Genomic DNA, 16,259 nt, shown 5'->3' on the forward strand with positions numbered 1-16,259 from the left:
GCAACTCTTAGATGCTTTGCTACGTATTCCAATAAAAACAATCACAGCAATTGATATATATTTTAATTTATTACAATATATAATTAAATAATAATTATTTTGACAACAACAACAGGACTTGTTATTATCATCATCGTATATTATTGATTTAGTGAAGGGTTTTCCCTATCCCTTTACCAAAATAATAAAACTTGATAAATATAATATATGTACGGTATCCCAAAATGATACCATACAAAACATATCTAGTATACAGCTACATTTACGTGAAAAATTTTTTTTTTAAACACAATGATGAAACAACTTGCTCTGCCCTGAAGGCCCAATTTTTTACCGGTTGGCCCATAACACAAAAAAGCTTATGCATACCTACCGTGCTTCCTCAAAGCCTGTGGTATCAGTCCCCAATCCTCACTGAACTTCCCCTAAAGGAGCTGCCGACATGACATAGCAGCGCCGCTAAGCCAACCACTAGTTTCAGCTAAATCCAGCGTTAGTCAGTGATTGGCTGAGCGGAGCTGCAAGATTATGTCTGCAGCTTGGTAAAGATGATGTTGGCCGGAAACCAGGCACCAATACAGGAGGCTACGAGGAAGCAAGGGAGGTATGCATAAGCTTTTTTTTTTGTGTTATCAGGCAGTCTGGAACCATTGTTCACTGGACAACTCCTTTAAGAGTTTAGTCAAATGAAAATTAAATGTATGGAACATTCCATATAAATGCTTATTCAGTGGGGGTCGGAATCCTGACACCCCCACCAATCAAACAGCTGATTAGTAGTTGTTTGGATTTGGAATGGCATCAATCAGCTGTTGACAGGCGCCACAGTGGTAGTGCAAGTGCAGACTGTTTTAATATTTACAAATGTGCATTCTTAAGATCTCTGTATTATTAACAGTGATGTTGCAAGGTACCTCAATGCTGCAACTTTCAAAGTGGAACAAAGCAATGCTGCAGTACCCTGCACCATCACTATTAATAGTACAGCAATTGCAAGGATAAGCAGATGTAAGGACTGAAGGCTCTTCAGCACTTGTATGAGCATCATGGCCCCGTCAACCATTTCAGAGTCTCTATACAAACTTCCCATTTATTGGGCACCAAATGGTAATGCACCCCCTTAGTCCCTCCACACTTATAGTTCCTCTCTTTGTCTATTGTGCTACATAGAAGTTATTTCCCCCTGTGCCTCCATACAGTAGGTAGGTAGATGTCCCATGTAGCATGTAGACTTTCCATTAGGGAGCCAGGTAGGTAAAGCCCATATTATTTCCCCCTTGTCCTAATAACCCTTCCCCTATTAGGTAGGTCCTCCCTATTCTTAGTAGTATCCCTTTTGCACTATTTTCTCCTATCTTAGGTAGGTAGGTCCCCCCTTTGGCAGCAAACTCACACCCAATTAGGTAGATAGGTTGACTTCCCCTCATTAGATGGCCATTAGGTAAAAAAGCACACCTCCTCATTAGAATTACAAATTACCCCCTTTCCCCTATTAGGTAAGTAGGCAGATCCTCCAAATAGGTCCATAGTAAGTGCAGTGGATGTCAGAAGAATGTCAAACCTGCTGAAAGCTGCTGCAACTGAGGTAAGAAGTACAACAGGGGGAGGAGGGAAGGGGAGAAGTGATGTGGCACAACGGGTGAGAGGGGGATGATTTGGCACAGGGTACAGGGGTATAAAGGGGAAATGAAATGTCACACGGGTGGAAGAAATGGTACAGAGGTTAGTAAAGAGGAGGTGATGAATTTGAACAGAGAGGGAATGAAATGGCACAGGGGGTAAGGAGGGGATGATTTGAAACAGGGCAAAGGGGGAATAAAGTGGCACAGGGGGTTTAAGGGGGAGGAATAAAGTGGCATTGGGGGGGATCAATAGGTGAATAAAATGGCACGGGGGGGGGGATGAAATGGTACAGGGTGGTAATAAGGGGTGATTAAACAGCACTGGGAGATTCTACTGTAATATCGCTTTTTATTGTGTTTTATAGGAAATTACACTCTGGAGTGAGACCAGTTCAGTATTCTGTGATTTAGAAAGATTTTTTTAGGCCTTTTTCCCAATAGGGGACATCTCTCAATAGCAGGCACTTTTATTCCCCCATGAGTGTGCACTATTGGGAGATTCTGCTGTATATGCAGACCCCCAAAATGTATATATGCAGACCCGCAGAACCCCATAATAGATCTATAGGCAGTCTATCCCCCTCCATCCCTTAATAGTGCCCCTTGTGAAAAAAAACAGGGGAGGAAGCCTTCCTTTACATCGGATATGGGAATAGCAGCGTGTGCGCCTCCTTTTCCTGTCCTTACTGCATAACAATCATATTGAATGGAAACAGAGTATATAAATATCATTGACCAGCTCTGTGTAGTGTTTTCTCTACACACTTTGCTCTCACATTTGTTTTTGTTACAGCAGGTATCTGGCTAGATCATTTTGTTCAAAATTCTAAAAAATAATTTCAATAAATGATCATCTGAGAAAGCAGTCGTCATTACAGATATTTTCTTCCATTGCTGCCCAAATATTAACTTTAAACATTAACTTTAAATATTAACTTTAAAAATTCTGCTGTGTAATCATCAGAAAAGAAACTACTGATAAAAAAATTACACAAAATTAATGCAGCTATTGTGCCAGAACAAGGACCTCCTAGGTCAAAAGGCACTTTACATACAATAAGGAAGAGCTAAGGATTGCTCCAAGTACAGCTGGAGAGTCCTGAAGACCAGGCAGCCACTAAGGGATTTTTCAAGAAAATTATTCATATGGTTGCCAAATCAACTTGGCACTTAGTACTAATAATAAAGATAATAACGTTAGGAGTAAGGCATACAATGCCAAAATGTGTGACATACGGACATCTGTTAGCAGAGACCACCAATCATGTACTACTTTGACAAGGTCCAAGCTAAGTCGATTGAATTTTCAAGTTTACAATATTACTGTTTATGATTCAAAGCATTTGATTGAAAATATTATCAAAAATATAACAAAACCAATACACATGCAATGTGCAGTACTACAAAATGGTGTACAGTAATACAGAAGTATGTCAAGTAAGAAAAAGCAGTGGATGTAAACAAAATGTACATGTGTCCATAAAAGGAAAATTGGTCATATAATATTACTGTTTATGCCTATTTCAATAGACTATGAATACTATGTATTTAAATGTAATAAAATGCCATATTTTAATTAATTTTATATTAACCAAATTGAGAATTTACACTATGCAAGCCAATAACAAGAAAAAAAAACATTTAAAGGGGTATTTCACTGGCCAGCGTTGAGGGGGTCGGTCACGTTGAGAGGGTCGGCCATGCCCCCTTGTGACATCAGACCACTCCCCCTCAATGTAAGTATATGGGAGGTGGCCTGAAGACCACCATGCCCCTACCATATACTTGCATTGAGAGGGCGTGAAATGGTCTGAAATCACAAGGGGGCGTGGCCGATCTCCAAAGCGCGCACACAGCGTTCGGAACAAAAGGTTCCGAACGCTGGCCAGTGGAGTGTACCCCTTTAAGCATTGTGGACTTCAACTCTGCAAATGATTCTGAAAGGATGTTCCTGAGTATCCTTGAAAAGCATGCAGCTGCATGGAAATTGTGCAGCTGTATGGGAGAGAAGACAGCTGCCAGAGAGAGCTAGTATCTACAAAGAGAAGGCAGAGACTGTGTATTATCATGCCTGCTTCTCCAAAAGCCGTTGAGCTTAGGTTTTTATTTTTTTTGGCCACTCTGCTATACAGGTCTGATTGGTGGAGTGCTTCAGTGTTAGCCGACCTTCTGGAAGTTTCTATCATATGCACACAAGATCTTTGCAACCAGACAGAGTTACCACTGGGTTCTTGGTCATTTCTCTTACCAAAGTCCTACTCTTGTGATTACTTGTTGGGGCGGCCAGCTAAAGAGTTCAGTTTGTACCAAACTTCTCCCATTTAGGAATTACGGAAACCACTTTGCTCTTGAGAATTTTCAGTGCAGCAGAAATTTTTTTGTTCCTTTTCCCAGATCTGTGCCTCCACGCAATCCTTTCTCTAAGCTCTACAGAAAGTTTTTCCCCCTCATGGCTTGTCATGGGAGGCCCCTAGAGTAAAATTTAAAGTTTCTCATTCTAAGGTATTGAGTGCAGAATGACAGGGGGGAAAATAAAAAATCAGCCTCAACATTTAAAAAAAAATGTGAAAGGGTCTGAAAACTTTCCAAATGCATATATATACATATATATATATATATATATATATATATATATATATATATATAATAATTTTGTGCCACCCATTTCCAAATTAATTACACTTCCTTTTAAAGAACTAAGATTACTAATATAAAAGTGACATGCAGATAAATCTCTGTGTGTATCACAAAAAATAGACACATGACATGAAGATCATAATGTCGGACTGCAATATATCATTGAAATGGGCACTGACAGATTGAAAACTTTTTAGATGTTGTACATCTTGGCAAAACATTAAAGCATACCCGTCAGATCCAACAAAATTGTTTTAAAAAAAATAAATATATCACTTAGTTCCTAATTCTGATCGTGTACATCTAATTTTTATGTGTCTAGCACTTTTATTTATTTTTTTATTACACTTTTAATTTAGCTCACTAGTCTGAATTCCTCTCAAAGGGAGGGGGCATGGCCTCACTGTGCAGGTCTCCGCCCCCTCCCTCAGTATGCCGCCTCCTCACATCTCCCCTAGCATTAGCAAAACTACAACTCCCAGCATGTCCTTACTGACAGTAGCGGGACACAAGCTGACAAAGGGAGGATTTTTCCTCCAGCTGTGAGCCCTGCGCTCACAGCTGTCAATCAAGGAAGTGTGTCCATGACATAGGTGATGACACATGGACACAGCAGGACTAGTATGTGTCCAAGCAGGCAGGGGGGGGGGGGGGGCAGTTGTTTGACTGGCTTTTTCAGTATGAAATACTGAAAATTTTCTAATGAAAGCCATTGTATTGGTTTTGCATGCTTAACAGCATATCAGAAGTTTTTGTATCTGACAGTGCCCATTTAACCTTTCTATTATACTTCATAAGAAAATTTAATTTCCTTTTTATAGAAATCATGGCTTATAGCAATCACCACTAAGGGTCCCCATGCCATCCAGAACATAATCCTGTCTAGCTGCAGCATCATCTTTGTCCAAGCTGAAGTGTCCAGTAAGTGAGGCGGGGGGGGGGGGGGGGGGGGTTGGGGGTTACATAACAGCCTGCAGTGATTGGATGAAAAGACCCCCAAGAATTACGGAGGAAGAGGAGCCATGCAGAGTGAGGGACACACCCCCTCCAAAGTACAGATTGACAAACCAAGTGAGTAACAGACAGAAGGTATATGTGAGAGAAATATAGTTGCTAGGCACATGACAATGTATATGATCAGGATTAGGTACTAAGTAACATATAACAATTTTTGTAAGATATGACAATGGCAATTTACTGACACTACAGTTTTTTTTGGACAATTCATATATTATATTTTCGGAAGCGCAGTATTATGTTCATGTTCTCTTTTTTTGTTGATTGCACATGTGACCACAACATAACTGTCACCAAAAATCTAAACGTGCTGGATTTTCAGTCACAGGTCGCCTGTGAATTTGTTTTCGCAGACTACACTGCAAGGCGGATGTTAATTCTATTTGCTTGTGACCTGTCTGCAATTTTGTTTCTTTTTTACAGCCAAATTGCAGACCTAAAATAATCATGGAAACATTTTGGATGCGTGACCTGATTGAGCCTCAATTTTGTATGGCCAAAATAGCCATGTAATAGTTGTATGGACAATAGTTTTATTGTCTTGCATATAAGCTGACATTTATCAAAGTATGTCTGCTGTATTTGTTTTTCTCCACCTTTTTTTTTTTGACAGTGGTTTTGACGTATGCACAACAAATTTATCAAAAATCCTGGACAATGATAAATTTGATGTGTTATCAGTACTTTGTACATTTCCTTAGTACATTTCCTTTTAGATGGTGTAGATTTGCACCTCTTTGCCTAAAAATGTGCGTCTTTTTACTAAAATTGCAATTGATAAATATGTGATAAAAAAGATAAATGGTATACTGCAAGAAGACATTGTGAAGAATGTGAATTTGAAAAGTCAGAAAAAAAGGCGCAACTCCCCCCCCCCCCACTGCGCCTAAACTGTGCCAAATATAGAAAACAAAACAGCTTTAATTTTCCCTTATATATGTATGTTGTGATAAGATGCATTTAGTGTGAACATGTACCTAGAGTTCTAGTGATCAGTGTTCATTTGGGTGCTCCACCTGTGTCTATGAGCAGCACCCCCATCACAAGTCATGTGACTGATTTGCCAGATATAAGTGAGCTCTTGACACAGGTGAATAGTGTCTATGATTAAGGTCAAAACTGAAATGCACCAGGCCTGATGCGCACTGTTCCGTGTTGTGTTGATTATGTTTTAAAAGTCTTACAATAAAAAAGATGTTTTATCTGGATTTGTACTGCTAGAGATGCTGCTATTGTATTCCTAAAAGTAGCCACGTAGAGTCCAAGTAGAAAGGAAATGTAAAGGTGCATTCACACCTAGATTTCTTCATACGACTGCCGGATCCGGCGGGGAAATTTCAAAATTGTCCGCTGCAGTATCCCCCCGAGACCAGCGTTGCATCTCATTCATTTAAATGAGCCAGCCAGAGTCAGTCATTTTTGTACTGCATCAGTTTTATTGCTGTGGCAAACCATGATTTTCAGTCCGGCAACAAAACCGGATACAGGGCAAAAATGAGCCAACCGGAGTCACTTTCCCTGTATGAAGAAATCGTGGTGTGGCCCTATGAACGTGGAAGCATTTTTATTGAATAAATACCTCTGAAACTAGGTAACAAACAACTTTGCCTTAACCCTTTCCTGTTGCAGCAATGTTTTGGCGCTTCATTATTACATTGATAGGAGATAAGTAATACTTTGGAATGGTACCCTTCATGTTACTATATAACAAATTGCACGATTCCCCCAAAATAGTGGTGGGAAATAAAGAAAAAAAATGCAATTCTACTATAATTTTAACTTTATTTTGCAGATCAATATAATTACAGTGATACAATGTTCATATAGTTTTATGTTTTTACTACTTCTTTTCTTGCTATCTATACTATCCAAGGTATTAAATAATTTAACATGTAATGTGGGTCTGTGCCTTATTGGCCTCTTCATCAGGCATGGAAAAAAAGCATAGCAATATATTATTTGTTTATACTGCTTTGTGCCATTTTTTTTTCCAGATGAAGGGAAGGTATTAAAACGTGTCACATGCTAATCGTCCTACGTTATTCTTGGCATTGCCTGTTATACCCTTATATTATGCTTGTTTCTATCATTATTGAACTGGTATTCGCAATCATGGTGATAAAGAGCTGCCATTAGAAATGACAATCGTCATCCTGAGACTTTGTGATTAGAGTTGAGTGAGCCAAGCCTCCTGAACGCGGATTCAACATAAATTTCAGGGGAACCGTGGCTTGCTGAACCTTTGAACATTGTCAGGTTCGCTTTGCACGAACCTGGCAATGTCAGATCTGAGCTGTGCCTGCAGCTAGACCGCTGCAGGTACAGCTCATGCTTTAAGCCCTTGCTGGGCTGAGTGCTATGCCCTATGCTAGTCTAGTTTACTCTTTGGGGCGGGGGAGGGGGGTACTTACTACACAGCCTTGGCTGTATACTGTATACTTAAGATCACACTTACCCACCTTGTTCTTCTGTAGCCCGGCCATTAGTGATGACATCACTAGAGGCGGAAATACACAGGAAGATGATCACAGGCTGGAACTAGGTTGGTAAGTCAGACATTTCCAAATATTTATTTAAAAAAAAAAGGTAAAATAGGGTGTTTGTAATATTACATTTTTTTTATCACTTTTTTCTTTTTTTCTTTCTTTAAATACTCAGCCTAAAGCACTAGTACAACATACTGTAATTCTACTATATTGTAATGTATTGGATTCAGACCAACAGGGTGTACTAGAAGTACTAATATAGCAGGCTTAGGGGCCTTCGCTAGGCCCCTAGTTTCCATCTTAACCTCTCGGCACGCCATGATGGCATCAAAGGGTAATTAGAGGTTAAAGGAGATCATCTACGTCAAGCACCTAGATGCCACAGGAACTATTGACTAAGGCCTCTAGGGGTTGAAAAGATGGGATTAGAGTTAAAGGGGTATTCCAGGAAAAAACTTTTTTTTTTTTTTTTTTATATCAACTGGCTCCAGAAAGTTAAACAGATTTGTTAATTACTTCTATTAAACAATCTTAATCCTTCCAATAATTATCAGCTGCTGAAGTTGAGTTGTTCTTTTCTGTCTGGCAACAGTGCTCTCTGCCGACATCTCTGCTTGTCTCGGGGACTGCACAGAGTAGAAGATGTTTGCTATAGGGATTTGCTTCTACTCTGGACAGTTCCTGAGACAGGTGTCATCAAAGAGCACTTAGACAGAAAAGAACAACTCAACTTCAGCAGCTCATAAGTACTGAAAGGATTACTATTTTTTTATAGAAGTCATTTACAAATCTGTTTAACTATCTGGAGCCAGTTGATATATAAAAAAAAAAAAAGTTTTTTTTTCCTGGATTACCCCTTTAACCCTAATCCCAGTTGTAATACTTGGGGCAGCAGTAACATAGTAATATCCAGCCTTGTAGTTTGTCACATCTTCTCTAATAAAATCACCACTTTTATTTGATCATATAAAAAAAAAGTTAAAAAAAAATAATGGCTTGGTTTATACATTACTTTGATTCTTAATTATATTTGTCAGGTATATAAAGTTACATACAGACTTCATGACTTAGTAGTACATGAAATGTCGGGAAGGAGTCGATAAAACTATTCTACATTTTTCTCTACATTGGCTTCTGCACAAATTTTTACGAGAGGCCATAACTTTAATGGGGTACTCCAGCGCTGTAAAAATGTTCTACAGGAGTCTGATTGCTAAGACCCCCCCCCACTCCTAATCTCCAGAATGGGACCCCTTTTCTCACTATGCATGAAGAGAGGCGTGTCAGCTCCATGAATTCTCTATGGGAGAGCCAAGGTACATGCGTGCTGTACTAGCATATCTCTGGCGATTTATTAGTCCATAGATAAATAGATATGAGAGATGGATGGATAGATAGATATAAGATAGATAGATAAGATAGATAAAAAAAACTCCAGGAGAGAAGCACAACCAGGATTTAAGGGGTGCAGGCTGATGAATTCCAGGTCATGGATTTTCCATGTAGACAATAGCAAAAGATTTAGCAGCACTTTCAATGGCGGCATGTGAAAAACTGTGGTTTTAATTCAGGACATAAAGTTTACAGCACAGTTTGCAGTAAACTTTATGTGCTGAATAAAAGCCACAGTTTTTTTTAACATTCTATTGGAAGTGCTTCTGAATCGTTTGCTATTAGATAGATAGATAGATAGATAGATAGATATGAGATCAGGCCTGGAACCCTAACACTTCCCACCCCCACCCCTCATCCGCCCTTGGCTTCCGCCAAAGAACACCCGCTATATTCCCTATCATCTTTGAAAAAAATATTATAAACACAGGACAAGAAAAACAAGAGCCCTTTAGTTCAATGAGAAAGGAAGGAGGAAATATTTTCACCATACATATTACTATTATACTGTTACTGACCAAATCCTGTGTACTGAGACCAAAATTACCAATAATATCACAATACAAGGAGGAATATCATCACCATATTACCATCATACTGTTACTGACCAAATCCTGAAACCAATATTACCTATAATACCAGTATAGCGAGCTGGAGGAGGACCGAAGGTGCAGCACCAAAAACATTCCAGGGAACTGGTAGCAGTCATCTATTACTACATAGGGAGCAGGAGGAACCGTAACAGCTGTTGGGTAAGAGCTGCTGACAGCTCCCTGCTCCCTGTCTATGTCATCAATAGGTTACCACCCCCTCCCTTAACCAACTCCCCCCCCACCCCATATCTTTAAGTTGAATAACCAAAATAATAAAACCATGTGTACGCTCTTCCATCTGCCCATCTTCTTGCTAACTTCCTCTCAATAGAGAGAAGGGTCAGAAGGAATGAAGAAACACATGTCTGAACATATGGAAAATGGCAGCGGTAAAGTAGAAACAAAGCTTTACCTAAAATGACAATTTAAAAAGTTGCTTAATTTTTTTTTTTTTAGATGTACTGGAGCAATATAAAATTGTTGCAGTGTTGGACGTAGTCTTGAAATAATTCAATATTTTAGACCTGTGTGTATGGACATGAATATAGAAATCATGTGTTTTTCTCTTTCAGCTGTCCATCTTTTTACTAACCTAGTCTGTGAAGACACACAGTCTGTTTATTGTAGAAACAAGTGCCTGCAAAGGACCTGTGTACACAAAACAGTAACATTTTGTTTAATTTGGGACAATTTGCAAAGTTGGATTTTTAATTTTATTTTGGATGCACTGGAACAAGAACTAGTTAAAAAAAATAGACACAGCCTTTAAATAACTTAAAGGGGTACTCCGGTGATTTTTTTTTTTATTTAAATCAACTGGTGCCAGAACATTAAACAGATTTGTAAATTACTTCTATTTAAAAATCTTAACCCTTCCAGTACTTATCAGATGCTGTATGCTCCACAGGAAGTTCTTTTCTTATTGAATTTCCTTTCTGTCTGAACACAGTGCTCTCTGTTGACAACTCTGTCCATTTTAGGAACTGTCCAGGGCAGGAGCAAATCCCCATAGAAAACCTCTCCTGATCTGGACAGTTCCTGAGACACCAGAGAGCACTGTGGTCACACAGAAATGAAATTCAAAAACAAAAGAACTTCCTGTGGAGCATACATCATCTGACGAGTACTGGAAGGGTTACGATTTTCAAATAGAAGTAATTTACAAATCTAATTAACTTTCTGGCACCAGTTGATTTAAAAAAAAAAAAATTCCACTGGCGTACCCCTTTAATATTTGAGTGAGTGTGTGTGTACATAAACAAGATTATTCATATGATGCTTCAATTTGAGTCTTTGTTTTACTATCCTAAAAAAACCCACATGTTTCTCAATTTTTCACATAGAACAATGCCTTTGTATTACTCTGTGAGAACTGGTGGTCCCTTGGAGAAAAATACATTTTGAAAACATTGTAATGTCTTATCTTGACCATAAACACAACACAGAGATTGATAGGAAAAAACATCTTCAAGTCTGCCTCATCCCTGTGATCACCAGGTTATATATGCCAAATACTGCAGAGACAATTTACCTAGATCAAAGGCATCTCAGGAGCAAAGAAAACTATCCAGGTTTGTATGTTCATATAAATATGATATTTTTCATGGAATTTTTGATATTACATTGCATCACACTATGTAAATAGCAGGTATCTCTTAACAGTAGCCCCCGTTGCCTCCAAGAGCACTTCTTCCATGACAGTTCCCCATCAACCGCAAATACGTTGCCTTGATCGACGTATTTTGCCAGTCTCATGTAAGAGCTCAGGCAGCCTAGCTGGAGTGCATATAGCAATGTATTCCTATTTGTAAAGAAAGAAAGCCACTACTGTGGATGCATAGAGTTGTTGTATTGTGCAAAAGGAAATTACCGATGTGGTACAAATTGTGATTTTTCTGAAATGATAGAAAATTGTAAAATAAAAAAAGTACATTTAATCTTTTTGAACACCTAAATTGTTATCTGGTACAAGTGGATCGTCTTTTGAGTACATTCTCCTTTGAAATCAGACCCCATATGCAACTAATTACTATACCCAGCATGATGATCCACATTTACTAGCAATTTCTGTTTAACGATTTAAGGTATGAAGTAAGATACACTATGATGAAGACAGTGCATTAAAACATGGCAAGCTCCTAGTTTTTCATAAAGGGAAGTAAACTGGATTATTTCAAATAAACTAAGAGATAATTAGCAGACGATGCTAAAACTGGCATAAAACCTTCCTTCAGGCGACTCCTAATTTAAGTATTACTGGCACAAAGTGGGGACAGATTGTGCTTCAACATTGCAATATTTACATAGCAAAAACCCACAGTGCAGAAAACGTGAGGCTCAATGATGCACTAAATTAGCAACAACCATTTTCCGGTGTTAATTTACTTTGTTGCATATATCTAAATCTCTGACGTGAAATCGCTATTCTGCTAAGAGTTACTTCTTAATCATCACAATTAAAAAGAATTACACGGCCATCAAATCCTGACCTGGCATAACACAGGATTTATGTATCTACCAGTCCCAAATGTTCTTTTTTTTTCAGTCTGAGTTGATTTCAATTTTGCAAGTAGAGTCCACTAATAATTTTACTTAAGCAGAGTGCTTGAGTCGTAAATACAAATTTACATTTTGTACCATTTACTAAAGATGTGTGGAAAGTTTCCAAGATGGCAAAGCAGTGGAAAAAATAAAGGAGAAATAACAAGTGCCATATGAAAAGGATAAAAAAAGACACTAGCCAAAATAAAGATAAAAAAGCCACATTCAGACATAAAAGCAAAGAAAAAAAATGGGATATAAAAGCACTGAGGTACAATTCATTTAAATTCCAATTGCATTAACATTTTAAAATAAATATTTTTAATAATAATAAATAATCATGTATTTGTCTGTGTCGCACATGGCTTTCACTATTATGTATCTATCCATCTGTATGTATATATATATATGTGAGTGTAATTTTTTACCTTTCCTAATCTTTGGTGTTCTTGAAAAGCAGAAATCAATTCGTAGGCCCATTTTATTTTGTCAGCACTTGGAGTAAACTGCTCCTGGACAATAGGAATCTGGCTTGGGTGAATCACCTGCTTACCTACAAGAAGATTAATAACACCAGAAACATGAATCAACAACAGATGTTCACGCAAAATGTGTCAAACATTCAAAGATGGAGAATGCCTCCCGGACTAGACATTAAATAATAACAAATAATTACTGTAATAGCGTTCTTTTTTTATCCCTGGCACTCCAGAGCAGCATGAATCCTTTCCTTGTGCTCAGGCGGCATGGAAGGATAAATGCAGCCTTGACTCAATTCAGAGCGCTTTAAAAGAATACAAATAATCAGTTCTGTTTTAAAGCAAACAAAAAAGGAGCCCCATTTTTTTTCACTTTGTCTAGCTAGCAAAAAGGGGCCGATAGCTGGAATAAACCCGGCAGAAGCAGGAGGACCCTGAGCTATTAAACAGGTTAAATGTGAAGGCTGCTCGTGAAAAAATACATCATTTGGTTTTATTTAGAAAAGAACACAAACTAATGAAAACCCATCATGCAGACAAATGATCCAGGGGTCTCTTTTGTGTGCTGTTCACACATAATCACTGTGCTTCTCATGATCGTGATAAAAGTACAGCATGCCTTACATTGCAGCTTATAAAGCAGAAAGTATACAGCTTCAACTTGTCGGCTATGATTTTTTTTCAAGTACTACTTTATAAGCATAATATACAGAACTGAGTGAATGTGTAAATCTTTCATCATTCAATATCTGTCAGCATTACTAAAAATACTGGGGTATTATAAAATACACATGATATTTTATTAGAATAGCTGTGCTGTTGGTTAAAGGGTTCTTGTAGCTATCTAGCTGAAGGCAACCTCTATTTTTATTAGGTGGCCAAGCAACGAAGTTGCAAAGGACACTTATCGTTATTGCTAAGATTATGAATTTTATTATCATTTTTCCGCCGTGAATTTCAATTGCTTATATTTATTTTTATTAGTAGAACAAAAACATCTAATATTTTAAACTGGTTATACAGAAAATAGAAGGCTATTAAAAGACGTCATATATAGTAATGGATTATACTAGAACTTGTTTGCTACATATCATATTTTAAAATACTAAAAACTTAGAATATGGATAATATTTTGCATCTTGGTATTCTAAAACATACCTGACTATACATATTCACACATTTAAAAGAAAGTTTAAAAGGTGGGAAAAACCAGAGCAGCGATTCACAAAATGTACTAGAATTTTGTAAGCAACCTTCACCCAGATTTCACTACAGGAACCAGCGCATGTAAAGAAGCTAAAAGAAATGTGACACTTGACAGAGGGAGCGTAATCTGTTTAAACTGAAACACTACATTGTCTGCTCAGGTATCGAACACCACTTGACATATCATTCTAGGTCAATTTGTCAGCTATGAAGGGATTATGGAGCATAATGCAAACTCTTCATGTGAGGGCCTTTAACTATAACAAAGCAAGGTGTGCCTGTATGTGGCTCAGCGTCTCCCTCCACATAATGGCCGGAAGCAGCTGGAGTATTTAGTGGCATTCTGTAAATAAAACTTCAATGATTTTTTTTTCTTTTTTGTCAAATTTTTTTTTTTAAAGAACAGCAAGGTTGGGATTGTAACATGGATAATCATAACAAACTATTAATAAAGTTCACCGGAAAGAGCATTGTCCTTTTACTTAAGAGGATTAAACATCCTCAATTTTAAGTCCAACTTTGCGCATTTTAATGTACCTTGACAAACTCCTATCACAGTTCTCCTAACAGATGCCAGTGAACTAAGCTTCCTATTGTTGGACTGGGATGTGCATCAACTGACCCATTAACTTAAGCAGTAGTAGCAGACCACCTGAGTTATAGCTATACAGCAAGGCACACTGGGGAAAATCTCGGCTCTTTTATCACTGCCATACACTGGTGTTTATGGAATGTTCTGAGCTCTTAATTTATTAAATATGGCAGAACACAGTAGGTGAGGATGAATCATATTGCATTAACAATAACGTTTCTATTTAGAGTTTACTGTGACAATTTCTGTATAAAAACACATCATTTTTTGGGGGTTCAGTAAAAGAAGGGACATGCCACATCTTACGCGCAGTTTCTCTTTCAGCTACTCAGAGCACCAGAATCTGCTGATTTTGATGTAGAATGTTTATTGTGGTTTAAGTCCATGTGAACATAGCCTTCGACTTGACTGGGGCGGCTATGCATGCAGATATATGTATATAGCTATGGACAATTAGAACTGTCATCATTACATCATTTTCCATGTGACATATTCATTCTGCTTAGGGTTGTCGCCGGGGGACTAACAGGGCTATAGCCCTGGGTGTCCATTTAATAGCCTCGGGTCTGCTGCCAGTAATTTTTTTATTAATTATCCTCTATGCGACACATGACGGTCCTGGTCCGTCATGGAGTCGCTCAAGGTGTATGGAGTGGGCTCCTGAATCATCCCGCTCCATACCTGGGGGCCCCCAGCTGATTTCAGTAGCTGGGGGCCGCCACTAATAGCCGACATGCAGCAATTGCCTCGGCCGGCTATTAACCCTTTAGATCACCACTGTCAAAGCTGACAGCAGTGTCTAAAGGGACCTTTAATCTGTCCCTGGTGGTCCAGGTCCCGGCTCTGCATTTGAATCACCCCCTTTTCTCATTTTCCATATAAAAAACACGTAAGCAAAATAAAAATGAACATATTACGTAACGCCACATGTGTAATTGTTCGAACTATCATAATATAACATTATTTATCCCTTATGGTAAATAACATAAACCTAAAAAAATACTAAACCCCACAATTGTGTTTTTTGCTCACGTCACATCCCAGAAAAAAAACAAGTAAAAAGTGATCGAAAAGTCAGATCAACACCAGAATGGTACTGAAAAAAACTACAGCTTGGTGTACAAAAAAATAAAAAAGTTCTAGGGTCAGAAGATGACAATTTTATGCATACAAATTTTTGTACAAAAAGTTGTAATTTTTTTAAAGTAGTAAAATGAAGCAAAACCTATAAAAATAGGGCATTGTTTTAATCATATGGAGATATAGAGATAATGTGTCATTTTTACCAATAAGGGCACTGTGTAGAATCGGAAGCCCCCAAAAGTTTAAAAATTGCTTTTTTCTTATTTCAATTTTGCCCCACAAATATATATTTTTTTGTTTCGCTGTTAATTTGGTAGTAAATAAGTGATATCTTACAAAGTATAATTTGTGGCGCAATAAACAAGCCCTCATATGGCTCTGTAGGTGGAAAAATGAAAGCATTATGGCTATTAAAAGACAAGGAGGAAAAACAAAAGTGGTCCTTAAGGGATTAAAGCCACCGCTTCTGGGAAGTGGTGTGCCGCGCTGTATGCAGGCACGCCGGAGGATGCCGAGCTGTCCCAGTGACGTCACGCTTTGTTTAGCACCGCCCAGAAGGAACACCAGCCGCGGCATACACAGGTACCCCACACCACAACCTCACACCCCAC

The 16,259-nt window shown here is 38.2% G+C and overlaps 1 protein-coding gene across 1 annotated transcript in view; it reads right to left on the reverse strand.

Moving 5' to 3' along the window:
• CLYBL (citramalyl-CoA lyase) overlaps positions 1 to 16,259 on the reverse strand; it is a 378,676-nt gene that overhangs the window by 16,200 nt on the left and 346,217 nt on the right. Inside the window, 1 exon segment of the mRNA XM_056555694.1 lies at positions 12,717 to 12,841. Within this exon segment, the coding sequence (XP_056411669.1) occupies positions 12,717 to 12,841 (125 nt within the window).

The sequence above is a fragment of the Hyla sarda genome, chromosome 2, assembly GCF_029499605.1.
Source record: "Hyla sarda isolate aHylSar1 chromosome 2, aHylSar1.hap1, whole genome shotgun sequence".
NCBI lineage: Eukaryota > Metazoa > Chordata > Amphibia > Anura > Hylidae > Hyla > Hyla sarda.